The 16,456-nt window shown below is 34.8% G+C and overlaps 2 protein-coding genes across 2 annotated transcripts; one reads left to right on the top strand and one right to left on the bottom strand.

The window, feature by feature from the left end:
- The first annotated feature begins 3,306 nt into the window (after positions 1–3,306).
- LOC108205168 (uncharacterized) lies at positions 3,307–10,023 on the top strand. Its single transcript, XM_017374987.2, has 2 exons — positions 3,307–4,927; positions 9,838–10,023. Exon 1 carries the CDS (start codon positions 3,407–3,409, stop codon positions 4,907–4,909), a length of 1,503 nt encoding a protein of 500 aa, XP_017230476.1. The 5' UTR covers positions 3,307–3,406; the 3' UTR covers positions 4,910–4,927; positions 9,838–10,023.
- An 891-nt stretch (positions 10,024–10,914) lies between these two features.
- LOC108216167 (pentatricopeptide repeat-containing protein At4g19220, mitochondrial) lies at positions 10,915–16,254 on the bottom strand. The gene has a single exon (XM_017388859.2). It carries the CDS (start codon positions 15,796–15,798, stop codon positions 12,949–12,951), a length of 2,850 nt encoding a protein of 949 aa, XP_017244348.2. The 5' UTR covers positions 15,799–16,254; the 3' UTR covers positions 10,915–12,948.
- Between the last annotated feature and the right edge of the window lie 202 nt (positions 16,255–16,456).

Below are 16,456 nucleotides of genomic sequence, written 5' to 3'. Positions count from 1 at the left end.
TTAAGCTTAGCATGCATCATATAACTACTCTTTAATTATATTAACTTATATATAAATAAATGAAGTGCTTAAAAATTGAAATTGAAATTTATAATTATATTTTTATTTAATATTTAATATCCGGAAGTCGTCTAAAATTTAGCTATGTTACAAATATGTTGCTTTTTAATTTTCGGAATAATATATATTACATTTTCTAACATAGTAATATAAGTATTATAATAAGTATTTTTATAAAAATATTACGTCATTAATTAGTAGTATTAAGCATTTTATGTAGGTCAACTTAATCATTATAGATATGTACTATTACTTGGAGACAGCAATCGGGTCGATCGAAACGGGTTTCGCAAATTCCAAAATCGAATCCAAACTATATTATAAATCTTGAACAATGCCAAATCATCAATGTCACATATTTCAAAAGTCCAAGTCAATGGCATCTATTTTAAATTTTGCCATGTCATATAATATTCCATATTTATTTTAGACCAATCAGATGTCCTAAGATTCCTAAAATTGTGCGTAATCAATGGGTCGGTCGAAACGGGTTTCACAAATACCAAAATCGAACCCAAATTTATATTATAAATCCTGAACAGTGACAAATCATCAATGCCACATATTTCAAAAAAAAATCCAAGACAAAATCACGTATTTTTAATTTGACGTGTCATATCATATTCCATATTTATTTTAGACCAATTACATGTCCTAAAAATCCTAAAATTGGGCGTAATCAATGATTGATAATTATATTAAATTTTGAATGGTAATGCAATAACTACATTCCATGTATCATAGCATTTTTTGAATTTTGAATTTGTACACAACTAAAGAAAATTGAAGAAGATAATTATATTGAATATACTGCCACAATTGTTAAACTTAGCATGTATCATATAACTACGCTTTAATTATATTAACTTATATATATAAATAAATGAAGTGCTTAAAAATTGAAATTGAAATTTATAATTATATTTTTATTTAATATTTAATATCCAGGAGTCGTCTAATATTTAGCTATGTCACAAATATATCAATTTTTAATTTTGGGAATAATATATATTAAAGTTTCTAACATAGTGATATAGATATTATGAAAAGTATTTTTATAAATTTTATTATTTCGTCATTAATAGTACGTATTAAACATTTTATGTAGGTCACCTTGATCATAGTAGATATGTATCACTGTTACAGATAGTAATCGGGTCGGTCGAAATTGGTTTCGCAAATACCAAAATTGAACCCAAACTTGAAAAATTTAGAAATCTTAAACCTGAACTTGAAGGATATTACACGAGTAATTATTATTTATTCGACAAATAATATTAAATATATATAAAATATTAAATATAAATATCTTAATTTTGTTTTAATTTTTTTATATATTAAATAATAAATATATTATAAAAGATATTATGTATGTATGTATGTATGTATGTATGTATGTATGTATGTATGTATGTATGTATGTATGTATGTATGTATGTATGTATGTATATATCTATATATATATATTCGGGTTCGGGTTCGAAATGAGTTCCGAGTTTTCAGGTTGGGTTCGAATCAAACCCGATCCTGGTCCGAAAATTATTCGGGTTTAAAAACAAATTTTTATCCAAAATCCTATAATTTGGGTTTGGTAAAACACAATCCGCTGGTACGAGTTAGACTCGGGTCGGGTAGAATTGTGACTGCCCAATACCTCATGAAACAAGAATGTAGTATAACTATCATTATAGTGGATAGTCATTCAAATCTATTTATTTGATTTAACGTATAATTTTGATATTCTTATTAACATAATGTTTTGTTTGATATATAATTTTAGTTTAATATTGTTTGACATATAATTTCACTTAAATTTTCTTGATATATAATAAACTTAAGTATAAAAGAGTTATGTCTAATATAATTTTTTTCTACCTACTTTATACTTTATTTGAAAATTCAAATATAATTATTTGTTAAACGTATTTGTGAAATAATAATAACAAAATTCAATAAAAATTTGAAGCCCGTGCGCGGAGCGCGGGCAAAAACACTAGTATTAATATATTTATAACAATGTGATCATTAATTTTATCGTTATCCATTCCAACTTTAAAGATTGTATTAAATCAATATCTAAATTTAAGATTCTATTAGATTATAAATATTATACATTATTATTTGTATAAAATTTACACAAGTTGTTTATAAAAGAGCTAACATAAGTGTTGCGTTCTTCGTGAATCATGTTATTCAATTTAAGTCATATTTTTAATAAATATTAAATATTTAAACAAAATGAATAAGATTAAAGATAAAAGAACGGTAAGGAGGAAAGAGATGCATGAAGATAATGTATGACTTAACGTGAGTAATTTGAAAATTTAAAATATCTGTGCAGATAATTTTGACTTATTCATAAATTATGAGTCATTAAAAAAAATTAAAATAATTTGATATAGCATATGATTTATAAATTACTTTTATTAAGAAAATAAAGTCAATGAATAATTAACATAAACTAATTTCTAACTTTAAATTATTATGTAACTAGTTGAGAATCCGCGCGTTGCGGCGGCCTAAAAAAATTATATTAATGATCCAATATTAATATTTGTAGAATAAAATAATTTTATGACTGTCTATAAAAAGTATATTAATGTTTCAAGTTAATATTTGTAGGATAAAATAAATTTATATTATAAAAATCTTGATGTAATACAAATACTAATATATAAAATTGCAAAATTGGACTATAATTCATGGTGAAAAAATAAAAATAAATTTATACACGTAATTAACAATTTAAAGCATGACGAATCTTAATTTTATTTGTTTTTTTAGAAAAGTAATCATATTCTTACATTGTCACCTTCCTCCAATTTTTTTAGATTGATTGTGCACAAAAACATTTAACTTAAATATAACTACCCTCTTAAAAGTTGCTTGAACGGAGCAAACAGATAATGCATGAATAATTTTTGATATTTTTCATCCAAAAATTTCAGAAAATTAGAAAAATAAAACGGAGCGATGTGAGAGGCGCCACCTACACGCCCCTCGCTTCTCCTTTATATAAGTATATATTGATATATTGATTTATTTCCGATTTTAAATCGATTTCTAATTTATTACACGAATACAATTACAAACATATTTAACCCCTCAACTTAAAGTTTAACTTAAAACACAAAATTGTTTCGCGACTAATGACCAGTTTCGTGACTTAATTATCAAAATTCAAGTTCATTATTATTTCAAATAAAAAATACACGAAAATTTATCCACTATATATGCATCTTATTTTTTCTCAAACACGCACCTCTGAATATTACTCAGCTTCACAATCATCTCCAATCTTTAAATTAGACGATTACAAAACCGACCCGACCCGATATCCACAACAATGCCCAAACTCTCGTCCGCCGTCGCCGATGATCGTCGCCGGAGCAGCCAGCGATATTCACCGGACTTCGACAGATCCACCGACCGTGGCCGAAGCTCCAGCCGTCGTCGCTCACCGGATTACAGCACCTACGACGATCGCCGCCGCTTCTCTCCCCGCCGCCGCAGTCTCAGCCGCAGCCCTAGCCCTAAGAGGTACAACAATAATCATGATTCTAATAGTCGTCGTAATCTACGTGGATCTCCTGATTATTCGAACCCTAGAAAAAGCCCTAATTTTGTGGAAAATAAGAAGAATTATCATAATGATGTTCGGAATAATAGTGCGTATCTGGATAGAGATTATAGGAATGGAGGAGGCCGTGGTGGCGGTGAGGAGTCGGATGAGGAGTTGAAAGGATTGAATTTTCAGGAGTATAGGCGGTTGAAACGGCAGAAAATGCGGAAGGATTTGCGGAATTATGTTTGGAATGTGACACCGAGTCCTCCGAGAAATGAGAACGAGGAGGAGGAGGTGGAGGAGGAGGATGTGGTGGAGGGAGTTGAGAAGGATAAGGAGATCATGTCGAAGAGTGGAGATTCGTCTTCTTCTTCGGAGGAGGAGTCGGATGATTCGAGAAGTAGGAGGAAGAAGAAGAGTAAGAGTAGGAGGAGTTCAAAGCGGAGAAGTAGGAAGTCGAGTGTAAGTGAGAGTGAGAGTGAGTCGAGTGAGGATAGTAGTGATTCGGAGGAAGAGTATGGGAGAAGAAGGAAGAGTTCGAGGCGGAAGAAGAGTAGTAGGAGTGAGAGGAAGAGGAAGAGGAGTGGGAGGAGTAAGAAGAGGAGAGATTTATCGAGTGAGGAGAGCGAAAGTGAGGATTCTGATGCTAGTGAGGAGAGTGATAAGTCGAAGTTGAAATTGAAGAAAAAGAAAGTTGTGGTGTTGAAGGAAACGAAAGAGGCGGAAACGGAGAGTGGCAGTGAAAGTGAGGGATTGGAGAAGGTTGATGATAAAGTTGAGTTGAAAATGGACGAGGTAGAGAAGAACGAGAGTAATGGTGAGTTGTTTGCGTTTAAGGATAAGAAACCTACTTTGGAAGCTGAACCAGTGGTTGGACCGATGCCTTTACCAAAAGCAGAAGGACATATTAGTTATGGAGGTGCACTTAGGCCTGGTGAAGGAGATGCTATTGCTCAGTATGTTCAGCAAGGGAAACGTATCCCACGTAGAGGTGAGGTTGGTCTTTCGGCTGATGAGATTTCTAAGTTTGAGACTCTTGGGTATGTGATGAGTGGTAGTAGGCATCAGAGGATGAATGCTATTCGTATCAGAAAAGAAAACCAAGTTTACAGTGCTGAAGATAAGAGGGCGTTGGCAATGTTTAACTATGAGGAGAAGGCAAAGCGTGAGCAGAAGGTTATGGCTGATTTGCAGCGTCTGGTTCAGCGCCATATTGGGGAAGATACTGGTCCGTCTCACGATCCATTTGCTGGTGGGAGGCCTGCAGAAGATGCTGATGACTGATCATCCACTATGTTCTACGTACTGTTTCTTATCTGTTTATTTAGTACTTATAAATTAGTATTTTTGTTCATGCAGAAGAAATGAAAAATTGTTTGTCATATGCTCATTCTCAAGTGGGATTTGGGAAGTTACTTTTTTGCTGTATTGGTGGTTTGGAATGTTCATGTTAAATTTGCCTGCAAATTATGTTTAGCATATTCCTGGTGTTTTTTTCTGTCTGCAAAAGTGCTCTCAATATGTTTATTTGCTAATTTGACCAAGAAGAGTGTTTCAGTCGATTTGCTATTATTTATAGGACTTCTATGTTTACTTGTTAACTATCCAAGTATTGATAGTGTTTCAGTTGATTTGCTCGTAGGCGCATATATATCTGACAATCATCAACAGGCCTGCAACTTGCTTTGCTTTTCTGGGTGTTCTGACATGCTTGCTATCCATTGTTAGTAATCAGTTCATGTGAATTTTTTATTTTTTTTTTGTCGGGAAAAGTTCACATATGTAAGCACAATTTGTTTCTTGGTTAGTAAAGTTCACATTTTTAAGAGGATTTTTGTTTCTTTGTTAGTGAAGTTCATATTTTAAACACAATTGGTTTCTTTGTCAAGAATTTGATGGTATTTGATTTAAGTATGTCAAGAATTAAGATATGAAAGTTTGGTGTCTAGTGACATGCTTCGAAGATTTATAGGTTTTCGATAATATTATTGGTACCTTAGAAGTAAGAACTGGTAGATTGTTGAACTAAAATAAGGTTGTGCTAGTTGTTCAGGCTATGTTTATATTGTTCATTGGAAGAACCGTGTTAGAGCGATAGCTGATTTGATAAAGATTAATGTATAGCTAGTGATTAGATACTTTAGGATGTATTTAAAGGAGAATTTTCCATCATGTAGAATCCTGACTAATAAGATAACAATCATATATGTTGGAAGTAAAGGACTGGAGTTGGATGCTCCCGACCGTCTGTTAGACTGGTTTTTTCCCCTACAAAATATCAAGAGAATATCTTATGTTATACATTATAGCTGTTTTTAAATCACTCCACGAAGATGTGCTTTAAAAATTCCAATTGGCTTACAGGAGGGTAATGAGTATGTCAAGATGGGAAAAAAGCATTACTCTGATGCTATTGACTGTTACACCAGGGCAATTAATCAAAAAACTTTAAGTGATACTGAGAGTTTGGTTCTGTTCTGTCCCCATTGAATCCAACTGTAGTTAGGTACACTAACAAGTAAGAGGTCGAAAAGACAAAGCAAAGCAAATCAAGTATGGAAATAATAACGGGGGTGTTTGGTTGGAGGTTTATGGGCTTGGTAAACGGGATTGGGCTTCCCATTCCATAGCCTTACGTTTGGATTAAATTTTTAAGACAAGGGAATGGGAACTCTTGTGCCACTAGCCTGTTAACACAAACCTGACCAATACCCCGGGTTACCAATATTGATTCCCGGTCTCGACATAACATCTTCTCCCTCGTTTCTTCAATTCTCTCTGCCTGTGCGTCTATTTCGCCTCTCTCTCTCACACGTCATCTCGCCTCTCTCTCTAACAGTCTCTCCTCTCCATCTCTCCCTCTCTCCCAATATCTCTCTCCACTCTCCATCTCTGCATCATATTGCTCCATAGTGAAGGCTCTTTCCAAGGTAACTCTTTGCACAAAACTCTCCTCATATCTATACTCTCGTCACAAATTTATGCATATATTTGTGTGCATTGGCTCACCATTTATGCAATTTATGGATCTGCTGGTGCTGCGTGTTTATTATCTGCTTATACATGAAAATTGATATCAAGGTGTTTGATTAAATGTCTAAGTGAGAATATTCTAGCTGAATTGAACAAGTTATGTTCTTCTAATATTTTGATTTGAGTTAAATCATTTCATAATGTGTTTTCATTGTTTAAACATCACTTTGTTATGTGGGTCGTTGTCGAATTGTGTTACTGCATTGTATCTTTGTCTAGCTAGAAGTATGCCAGCTTTGTCCAGGTATCAAAACTGCTAGCTGATTGTTATGCATTATGTATGAATCTTTCTGTTTTTGAACTATTGGTTTGAAACCTTGCACCATAATTGTGTTAATAGTAACAAAAATTAGACTGGTCATAATTGTGTTCTAGTCTCAATGTCATGATCACTAAGTTAGAATATACAGCCCTTCAAGATAATTCTGCAAACTAATTCAACAAGTTTCTGTTATCTATACAAAATAGAGGAGAACCCATGGTTATTAGAAATTTAACATGCTTCCGGCCTTCCACTGCTTCCGAGTAAGATATGCCAACGTAGTTGATTTGTTTTTAGAATGACACAGGTAGACCTAATAATACACTAATGTTTGCCAGATTTATAAATATATATTACATCTGTTGACAATTAATTCCTAATACACTAATGTTGTCTTGGTTAAGGCGAATGGATGGAATGAAATAGAAAGAGTGAAAATCAAAAAGAAATAATAGGAAGATGTAATTGTTTCTGCATCATATCTATACTCTCGTCACAAATATAAATGGAGAAGGTGATGTGTTTTCTGGAATAAAATACAAATATAAAGAATGCAGTATATAAACTCAAGCATTATCAGCATGTGGTAGCCATTTGTTTCTCACGGAAAATGGCACAACATACTACATACTAGCAATGCTAACTGCTAATAACGGAATCATTCATTATACGAATCCATCTGCCTTCTATTCTTTCTGTGTTACCTAGTTTGACATTTTTGTGGCCACATAACTCTGCTAGAGTTCTCAGACTCATATAGAGGCAACTCCGTACCGCCATGTACTGAGTCTGAAATCATTAGGTTTACCTCTGTAGCTAACTGATAAGCAGACAAGATATGGGTGGTTCATAAATGAGCAATTTATTAGTAAAAGTGGCACACTGTTTTGTCATTTCCTATTTTGACCTTTTCTGTTTGGCTGTTGTGTTCTTTCATTAGAAATGAGAATTGGATCGACAAGATTTTATTTCAAGATAAGCATGGTAACTTAACTTAACTTATGCTTTTATACTCTAGCAGGCCAGACTCTAACATTGTCCTTAACTTATGCAACTCTTCTATAGCCCTTTGTAAAATTCTGCGGAATCTATGCTGTTCTTTCTATAGACGTTAAAACAGGGCTTCTATGCTGTTCTGGTTCATCCATTATAGCCTAATTATATGGATAGTATTATTGCCTAATTATATATTGGATAATTAAAGCATGTTCTTGTAGGATTGGTAGATCTGCATCTGTTAAAGTTGCGAGTAGTTTTTAAAAGTATATGCATCTTGATGTTCATTTCTGTATTACTAAAGAAGTTTGCTGTTCTGGGTCACTGATCTTGATCTAACTGTTTTCCACCTCAAACTTGGGCAATGAATCAATACAGAAGCTCCTATAAAATGGTAACTTATTTATTTATATTTATTATCTTTTGTTAAGTTGGATTCTCCATAACTTCACATATGAGAATTCAAATTCCATTTTGTTCCTTTTAACCAAATAGAATAGAGTTCTACTCAGATTCTAGGTGGATCCTTCATATGTTTTCTCTCCTTGATCTACTTCAGCTAAGGTTTTCCCAATTTTAGAATATAATAGATGTACAGAGGAATATAGTGATAAAAGAGGGTATTAATTAGATAAGCAATGAAATTCCCATATCCTTATGCTTATTCCTTTTAAGCTTAATTAAAAAAAGTATAATTATATGGTGGCGTAAATTATGAGCATACCAGTGACCCTTGATCAAGAATAAAGATAGTATCCATGTTCAGCACTGTGGAAATGCGGTGAGCAATTGTGATCACTGTAATGCCTCTGCATTTGCTAGTTATGGCATTCTGCAGCTTTAAAGCCGTTGAAGTATCCACATTGGCAGTACATTCATCCAAACACAGTACCTAAAATACATGCAGAGTTCAAATCTTTATAAAGGTGGTTAAAATCTTAACTTTCATCTTGTGTTTCAGGTCAAAGACAGAATGATGCAAACATATACTCCCTCCGTCCCCTTTTACATGTCCCTGTTTGACTTTTGACCAGTCAAATTGATTATATTTTGACTGAAATTTTACATATATCATATAATTCAAAAAATAATAAAAATTATATCATTAAAAAGTATATCTAGTGTATTTTAATATGCAACTTTCAGATTACGAAAATAATGAAGAGATAATTTGTAATGTTTAGTCAAAATTTGGTCAATTTGACTGGTCAAAAGTCAAATGGGGACATGTAAAAGGGGACGGAGGGAGTACAACATAACCTGGGGAAACAAAAACAAGTATTTCATTAATGTATGTTTTTTAAATAATAGACTGCTTAAGATTATTCTGCCAGTTCTTTTGTAAAATATTCATATGTTCACCATTTCCCTCTACTTGCTCATTTAAAATATTCATATGTTCACCGGATATAAAAGCAAGAGCGTTCTTTTGTATCTTTATGTTGTTTCTGTGTGTATTTTTAGATGGGGTTTTGTGATTATATCCAGCGTTTCTATCTTTGGGCTGATTTTGTGTGTGTTTGGATGGGTTTTTTCTGCTTTTGTGTGTGTGTGGATGGGTGTGATTAGAATATCTTAGAATATCTAAAAGACTTATTTTTTTGGCTTTTTTGGTTCATAGTTTGTTGTCTGAGATAGATATTCTAATCTGTGTTTATCAAAAAATCTGATAGCCAAGTCATAGGCTAAAGTCTGAGATAGATAGTTAGTTTCTTGTTTTGGTGTTTGCTCCTGAAACCCATCCTCAAGTCCAAGCAATGACTTGGAACCAAAATTCATATGGACACCTTCTCTGCACTTTTACTTTAAAAAAATCCTCTCCGTACTTTTATTTCAACTAGTTCAAAATTGTGTACTAGTTGCCACTTTGTTATGCCCCATCTTATTGGTGACTAATATTTCAAGATAATCTTCATTGCAGGTGGTCATGGTGGTCATGCCTGGTAATTTTTGTCGGAGCTGTTCTTGTTCCTTTTGAGAAAGAAGATTCATGTTTTGAAAAAATTAACTTCCTAAAATTGATGTAACGTTGTTGTTTGAATCCGACTCAAAACTTTTATTTTGTGTAAAAAGTTTAGAAATTTACTTGTTTATGAGGTTATTATGCTGGGTAATTTCTTGTAGGATTTTTCATTGTTTTCTTACTCACTGTTTTGATTACTTTTCATATATTTAAGTAAGACATTATGGTTTTTTGAAAATCCAAATAAATAATAAAAAAGAAATGAAGAATGAATTGATAGTGAAAGTAGATTATGAATTTCAATTATCCATGTAAAAATATAAAAAAATTTATTTTCTACAAAAAAAGTAATAAGAAAATGATTTTTGGAATTATTTCATCTTTCTAAAAAGAGTAAAAAAATGACTTTTTTTTATTATTAAAAGCATATAAGAAAATTTTAAATTTTTTAAAAAATATTCCGATTCCCATTCCAGTATAATAAACCAAACAGCATGTGGTAATCTCAATCCGATTCCAGTACGATCCAAACAATATCAGTAACCTCATTCCCAATCTCGTTTCCCTCCATTCCCGATTCCCATTCCCATGTACTCCCTCTGTCCCATTTTAACTGATGTTTGACTTTTTAACACGTATATTGAGGCGTAAAAAAACAATAGCTACACTCAATAAAAAAGTTCAATTCTTATATCGAATAAAAGTTTAGATTCCAAACTTTAATTTTATATAAATTTTATAAAGAATAACTATGTTTAGATATGATTTTTTTAACATCTTGAAATACGTGTAAAAAAGTCAAAAGCAGTTAAAATGGGACGGAGGGAGTACGATCCAAACGGAACTAAAGACTGAAAAGATGACAAAGTTCTGAGTATATACTATAATAAAAAGAGCTATAAAAAAGGACGGGTCGCCTTTCCAATACAGAGCCTCTAACAATTTCGTGTCCATTGCTCCTAAACAACAATTCAATCAATATATTGTGTAGAAGTGGTCGGGAATAAAGTAATCTATTTTTTATATATGAAAAACTTACAGACAAGAGAATTTTCAACGTGTAAATCTGGCAGGTGTTTAAGCCAGGCCAGAATAAAATTTAAGAACGCTTAGTTACCAAAGGTCACTATTATCAAATTAAAAACCTTCAAATTTTGGCTATGCAAACTTCCTCAATTTTACCATACAACAACAACTCATAAACTGAAAATGCTCACGAATTGTGGAAGATACAGTCCCCTCTCCTGATCCTTTTGCTGAGGGGAGGCTTGCTGAAGCTGCAGATGATTGTTTATCTGCTCTGTTCTATTTATTGTTTCCATACTGTTCTCGGATACTACTCATATGCTTAGAAATGACGATTTTTACTTCTTTTCTTTTTTGACAATAATCGTACTTGCATTTCTTATAAAGCTTCGGAACAAATTACATGATGAATAAAATCGGGAGCATTAATATGCCATTCCCGAGAGCCTGACATAGAATAAGCCATCCTTGCTAAAACATGAGCCACTCCATTTGCAGACCTATGTGTAAAACATAATGACACTTTATCAAAGTTATTATATAAATCAATACAATCTCCAATAACTGTATCAAAATATGACCTTCCACCAGCTCCTTTGCAAGCTCAAGCGAGAAATTGTGAATCAGTTTCGAAATTACACTTGCTGAAACTCTTGTCCTTAAGCCAGATCAGTGCTTCTTTCAAGCATAATGCCTCAGCCTCTCTTGGTGCCATCAGCCCTTGTTGTCTCCTATGCATAGCCATGATAAATTGTCCGTCTGCACCTCGAACCACACTGCCCAAACCAATACAATCAATCTCTTCAAAAAATGCAGCATCTAAATTCATTTTCACCCAAGAAGTCTGAGGCTTCTCCCATTTACATACTGCACCCAGTGTTCTCGACCTTGTACCAGGTGTTAACTGTTGTTCCTGTGCCTTCTTCCAGTCTGCAAGCAGGTTCAGGGCAGCTGCTTTGATGCCAAACTCTGACATATTAATTTTTTCCCTCCCACTTGTTTCTTCTGGTCCAAATACTCCAACACATCAAAACTATCAAGGTATGTTGTTATCTGGTGCAGCTGTTAAAACATCGACATATAACATCAAACACATTATCACCTGGCAGTGTACTAATGCACGCCTGAGGACCAACTTCCATCCACGTTGCATTTGCCATTTCACATTCGACTAACACATGATTATCTGTTTCGTGATACCGTCTACACCATTGGCAAATCGTGTCAACTTGCACTCATTTTGTAGTAAGCCTTGCTGTAGTAGGCAAGCACCAAGAACACACGCGACATACATACTGAGTAACTTTACCCTGAACTTCAAACCCCAAAGTTTCGCCCAAAACGACGCATATGGCGCCTCCACCTCCCCTTGCAAAATTCTATAACAACTCCTAACCGTAACGCACCCCTTATCATGTAGAAGCCAACCATGAGTCACTTCCTTCTCTTATTGATGGTGGAATTTTTCTGATACAATTTCTATCTCTTTCATTACAATGTCCATAAGCACATCCTCATCCCATTTTTTCTGGTTTGCCTGCATGAAACTACAAACCTTACTCCTTCCATTTGCATGGGCATCTCTGTAGTCACGAGACCAATCTCTTTACATGGAAGCCAAGGGACCTTCCATATTTCAGTCTGTTTACCATCGCCAATTCGCTTCCTGCACCCTCTTCTTACTACATCTTGTGCAGCTAGTATACTTCTCCAAGTATAACGAAGGACTCAAAATATTGCGTGAAGACAAGTTGATATTGGTAATATTATGTACAACAGTACAAGTAAAGAAAATATGCTTCATCTTGGCTTCAAGCCAAGTAAATAAAATATGCTTAACAAGTAGAAGGCGGCGTGTGAGCAGAAAACTATGGCTGCAGAGAGCAGAAAATTATGGCTGACTTGCAGCGGCATATTGTGGAAGATACAGTCCCCTCTCCTGGTCCTTTTGCTGGTGGGAGGCTTGCTGAAGATGTTATGTATTGTTATTTGTTTCTAATCTGCTCTTGGATAGTACTTTATATGATTTAAAATAACATTCCTTCACCCGAAAGCAACATCGACAAGACTGTAACCTGCTGGCTTCTTTAACCTCTTATCATGAACCAGGCTTCTAAAATCAACAGCATCGCTCCATCTTCCAGCAGCTACATACATATTTGACAGTGAAATGTAATATCCAGCGTTCTCAGGATCCAAGTCGAATAAAATATCTGCAACCTTTCTTCCCATCTCGACATCTCCATGATAGTTGCAAGCACTTAATAGAGCCCCCCACAAGCCTGGTTCACGTTCACATTTTAAGTGTTTTATGAATTCATACGCATCGCTTAGCTTCCCGGATTTACCAAGAAGATCAACCAAGCATACATGATGTTCAATCACAGGTTGTACTCCATACTTGAGTGCCATACAGTCATAATAGTGTATACCTTCATCAACGAGCCCGACATGACTGCAAGCTGATAAGAGGCTTATAAACGTGCTTTTGTTCGGTCTAGTTCCTGACAGGTTCATTTCCTCGAAAAGGTTGATTGCTTCTTGACCTTTACTATGGAATCCATACGCCGACATCATAGAATTCCATGCTGCAACCGACTTCTCCGATGAATGTTGGAAAACTGTTGCAGCTCGTTCAAGCCTACCACTATTACTGTATGAATCCACAAGAGCAGCTACTACAAAAGAATTCGTGTGGAACTGAAACCTTAAAGCATATCCATGAATCTGTTTACCAAACCCTGTGAGTCCGAGTTGGGTACAAACAGAGAGAATGCTGGCAATGGTGATCTCGTCAGGTTCAATATCAAGAGAACGGAACAATGCTAGTGCTTCGTTAGCATTGTTATTCTGAGATAAAGCGGAGATCATGCAGTTCCATGAACATAAGTTTCGATGGTTGCAAAAGTTGAATACTGAGTATGCACTGCGGATCTCACCCAATTTGCCATACATAGTAATTAGTGCATTTTGAACACGAATATCTGTATCTACCAAAGTTTTCATAGCGAGCCCATGAGACCGTTGTCCCTCGAGCAACAACTCAAGATTCCCGCAGGCTGATATTAGGCTTACCAAGGTGATGGAATCATGAGAAACTCGGGTTTCGCTCCTCATTAGGTTAAAAGTTCTCAAAGAATCTGAGTAATAGCCATTCTGTGCGCAACCCACAATGACAGCATTCCAGCAAGCTGTATCCATAATAGCATAATATCGCCACACCAAGGAAAAGCACGTAATCAAGTCTCCACAGTTTATATACATGAACATGAGGGAACTAACCACAAGCATATGGTTTATGAAGCCCAGTTTTATCAGCCAGCCATGGAGCAACCTACCGAAATTGAGTGATGCAGGTGAATTGCATGACGGAGCTACTCCCAACATAGTAGACAAGCTGCACCTAGAACACCAATGCAGCAGATCTTTAAATAAAGCCTGGGCTTCTCCAGAACACCCACTTTGGGAATACCCGGATATCACTGTATTCCATGTGACCAGATCTGTTTCTGGCATAGCTCGAAAAACTTGTTCAGCTTCCTTCACTCTGTTGCATTTCATGTACATATCTATTAAGCTGTTCATAATGGACAAGTCGAATTCAAGTGCTCTCTTTAAAGTAAATCCATGAATTGCTTTTCCTTCTTTCGACAAATTTAGCTCTGCACAAAGGGGAAGTATAGTAAGTATAGTCACTGTATCAGGACAAACATGTCTGGTTACCTGCATTTCAGAGAGACAATCAAACGCCTCAAGAATTAGTCCATTTGAAGCAAACCCGTCGATCATTGCATTCCATGTAACCACATCCTTACAAATCAATCTTCTGAACAAATTGCATGCAGCATTAATATCTCTGCACCCTGAGTAAAATGGAATAAGGGAATTGGAAACAGAGATGTGTGCAGTTCCATCAAACCCCAATTTGGCTCCTAGTCCGTGAAAAACCAGCCCAGCATCCCATTCTTCCAAACGAGTACACGCTGCAACTGCACTTGAAAGACTCACATTATCCGCGAGTACACCACTACAAGACATCTTCTTGAAATACAACAGAGACTTCACAGGTTCATCGTTATAAAGACAACCACTAATCACCGAATTCCAAGAAACAAAGTCTCTGCATTCCAAATTCGCAAACAGAGATTCAGAAGATCTCAAGTCACCACATTTTGCATACATGTTAATAAGAGCATTACAATAATAAGTATCCAACATGATCCCTGCCTTGACACTCAAACCATGAACTTCTTGACCCTGACTTAACTTATTACTTCTACATAACACCGAAACAACAATCACAAGGGTTGCAGAATCAAACTCATTATTCTCAATCATCTGCACAAACAACTTCATCGAATCGACATAACAATGATTCTCAATAGCACCTGTAAGCATTGCATTCCAAACAACCACATCCTTGTCCATAATTTCATCGAAAAGGGTCATCGAATACCCAACACACCCACCTCTTGAATACTTAACTAGCAGAGAAGTTGCACTAGGTAAATGAGCAAGAACACCAGCCTTCACTGCTAAACAATGAGCTACCAATGCAGCTACAGCGTCGAGCTTCGTAGTCGAAAACTTAATGAAATCAAGAACGTCATAATAATTTCTAATTTCAAAATTTTTTCTTCTGTCAGGCATTTGATCAAACACATGGTGGGCATTTGATATGCAAGCAAATGAATGCAAAGAAACACAACACACATTTGCTAAGGACAAAGTGGGTCTGATGGGTAGTAATGAATATGCATGCTTCTGCCTTCTCCAGTTGATTAATGAATGATATTGAAAGGTATGGTTGTGTTTAAAATTTTTGTTCCTAATGGTATAAAAAAGTGAATTATTAATTTTCAGTAATTTCTCTCGAAATTGAACCATTTGCATATGAAATTCGATACCATCACTCTATTTCCTACATATTTAAGGGCGTTTGTACAGTGAGTAGGAATGAGAATGGGAAATTACATTGAAGGATATGAAAATAAGGAGTATGAGAATGTGTTTTCAAAGGAGTGTAATGATTTACCCTCCAAGTGGGATTGATATTCTTATTTCATGTCATAAAATTGCTAATCAAAACGTCGAACACATAAATTTCAGGTTCCAATTTTCATTAGCCGGGCTAATCAATCAGGATTCAAACGTCACATATATATCATCATCTCAATTTTCATGACAACTTGTTTTTCTATTTCTCTTTTTTTTTCCGCTTTCAGCTTTCAGCAGTGTATACTCGTACAAAAATATAATTCGGGAAGAAAATTCAAAAAAGTCTATCACGTATTTTCGAGAAAAAACAGATAAATTCTGTTTGAAGCTTTTCATTTTTTTAACTGTGTTTTGGTTCAAAAACCAGAATGTTTACTAAACAACTGTAACTGAAAACTACAAAAACGTTTCTGTAATTATTTGAAGGAACTGCAGAGATTCTAGACATCATTACAGGCCAGGCTAAGCTGGTTTGAAAACTCGAAAAATCTCTGTGCTTCTCAACAACTCGATTCGATCCATTAGAATGGCAAAAATTGTGACAATTAACAGC

The sequence above is a fragment of the Daucus carota genome, chromosome 1, assembly GCF_001625215.2.
Source record: "Daucus carota subsp. sativus chromosome 1, DH1 v3.0, whole genome shotgun sequence".
NCBI lineage: Eukaryota > Viridiplantae > Streptophyta > Magnoliopsida > Apiales > Apiaceae > Daucus > Daucus carota.
The sequence above is the reverse complement of the archived record's forward strand: the minus strand, read 5'-3'. Positions and strand labels throughout refer to the sequence as shown.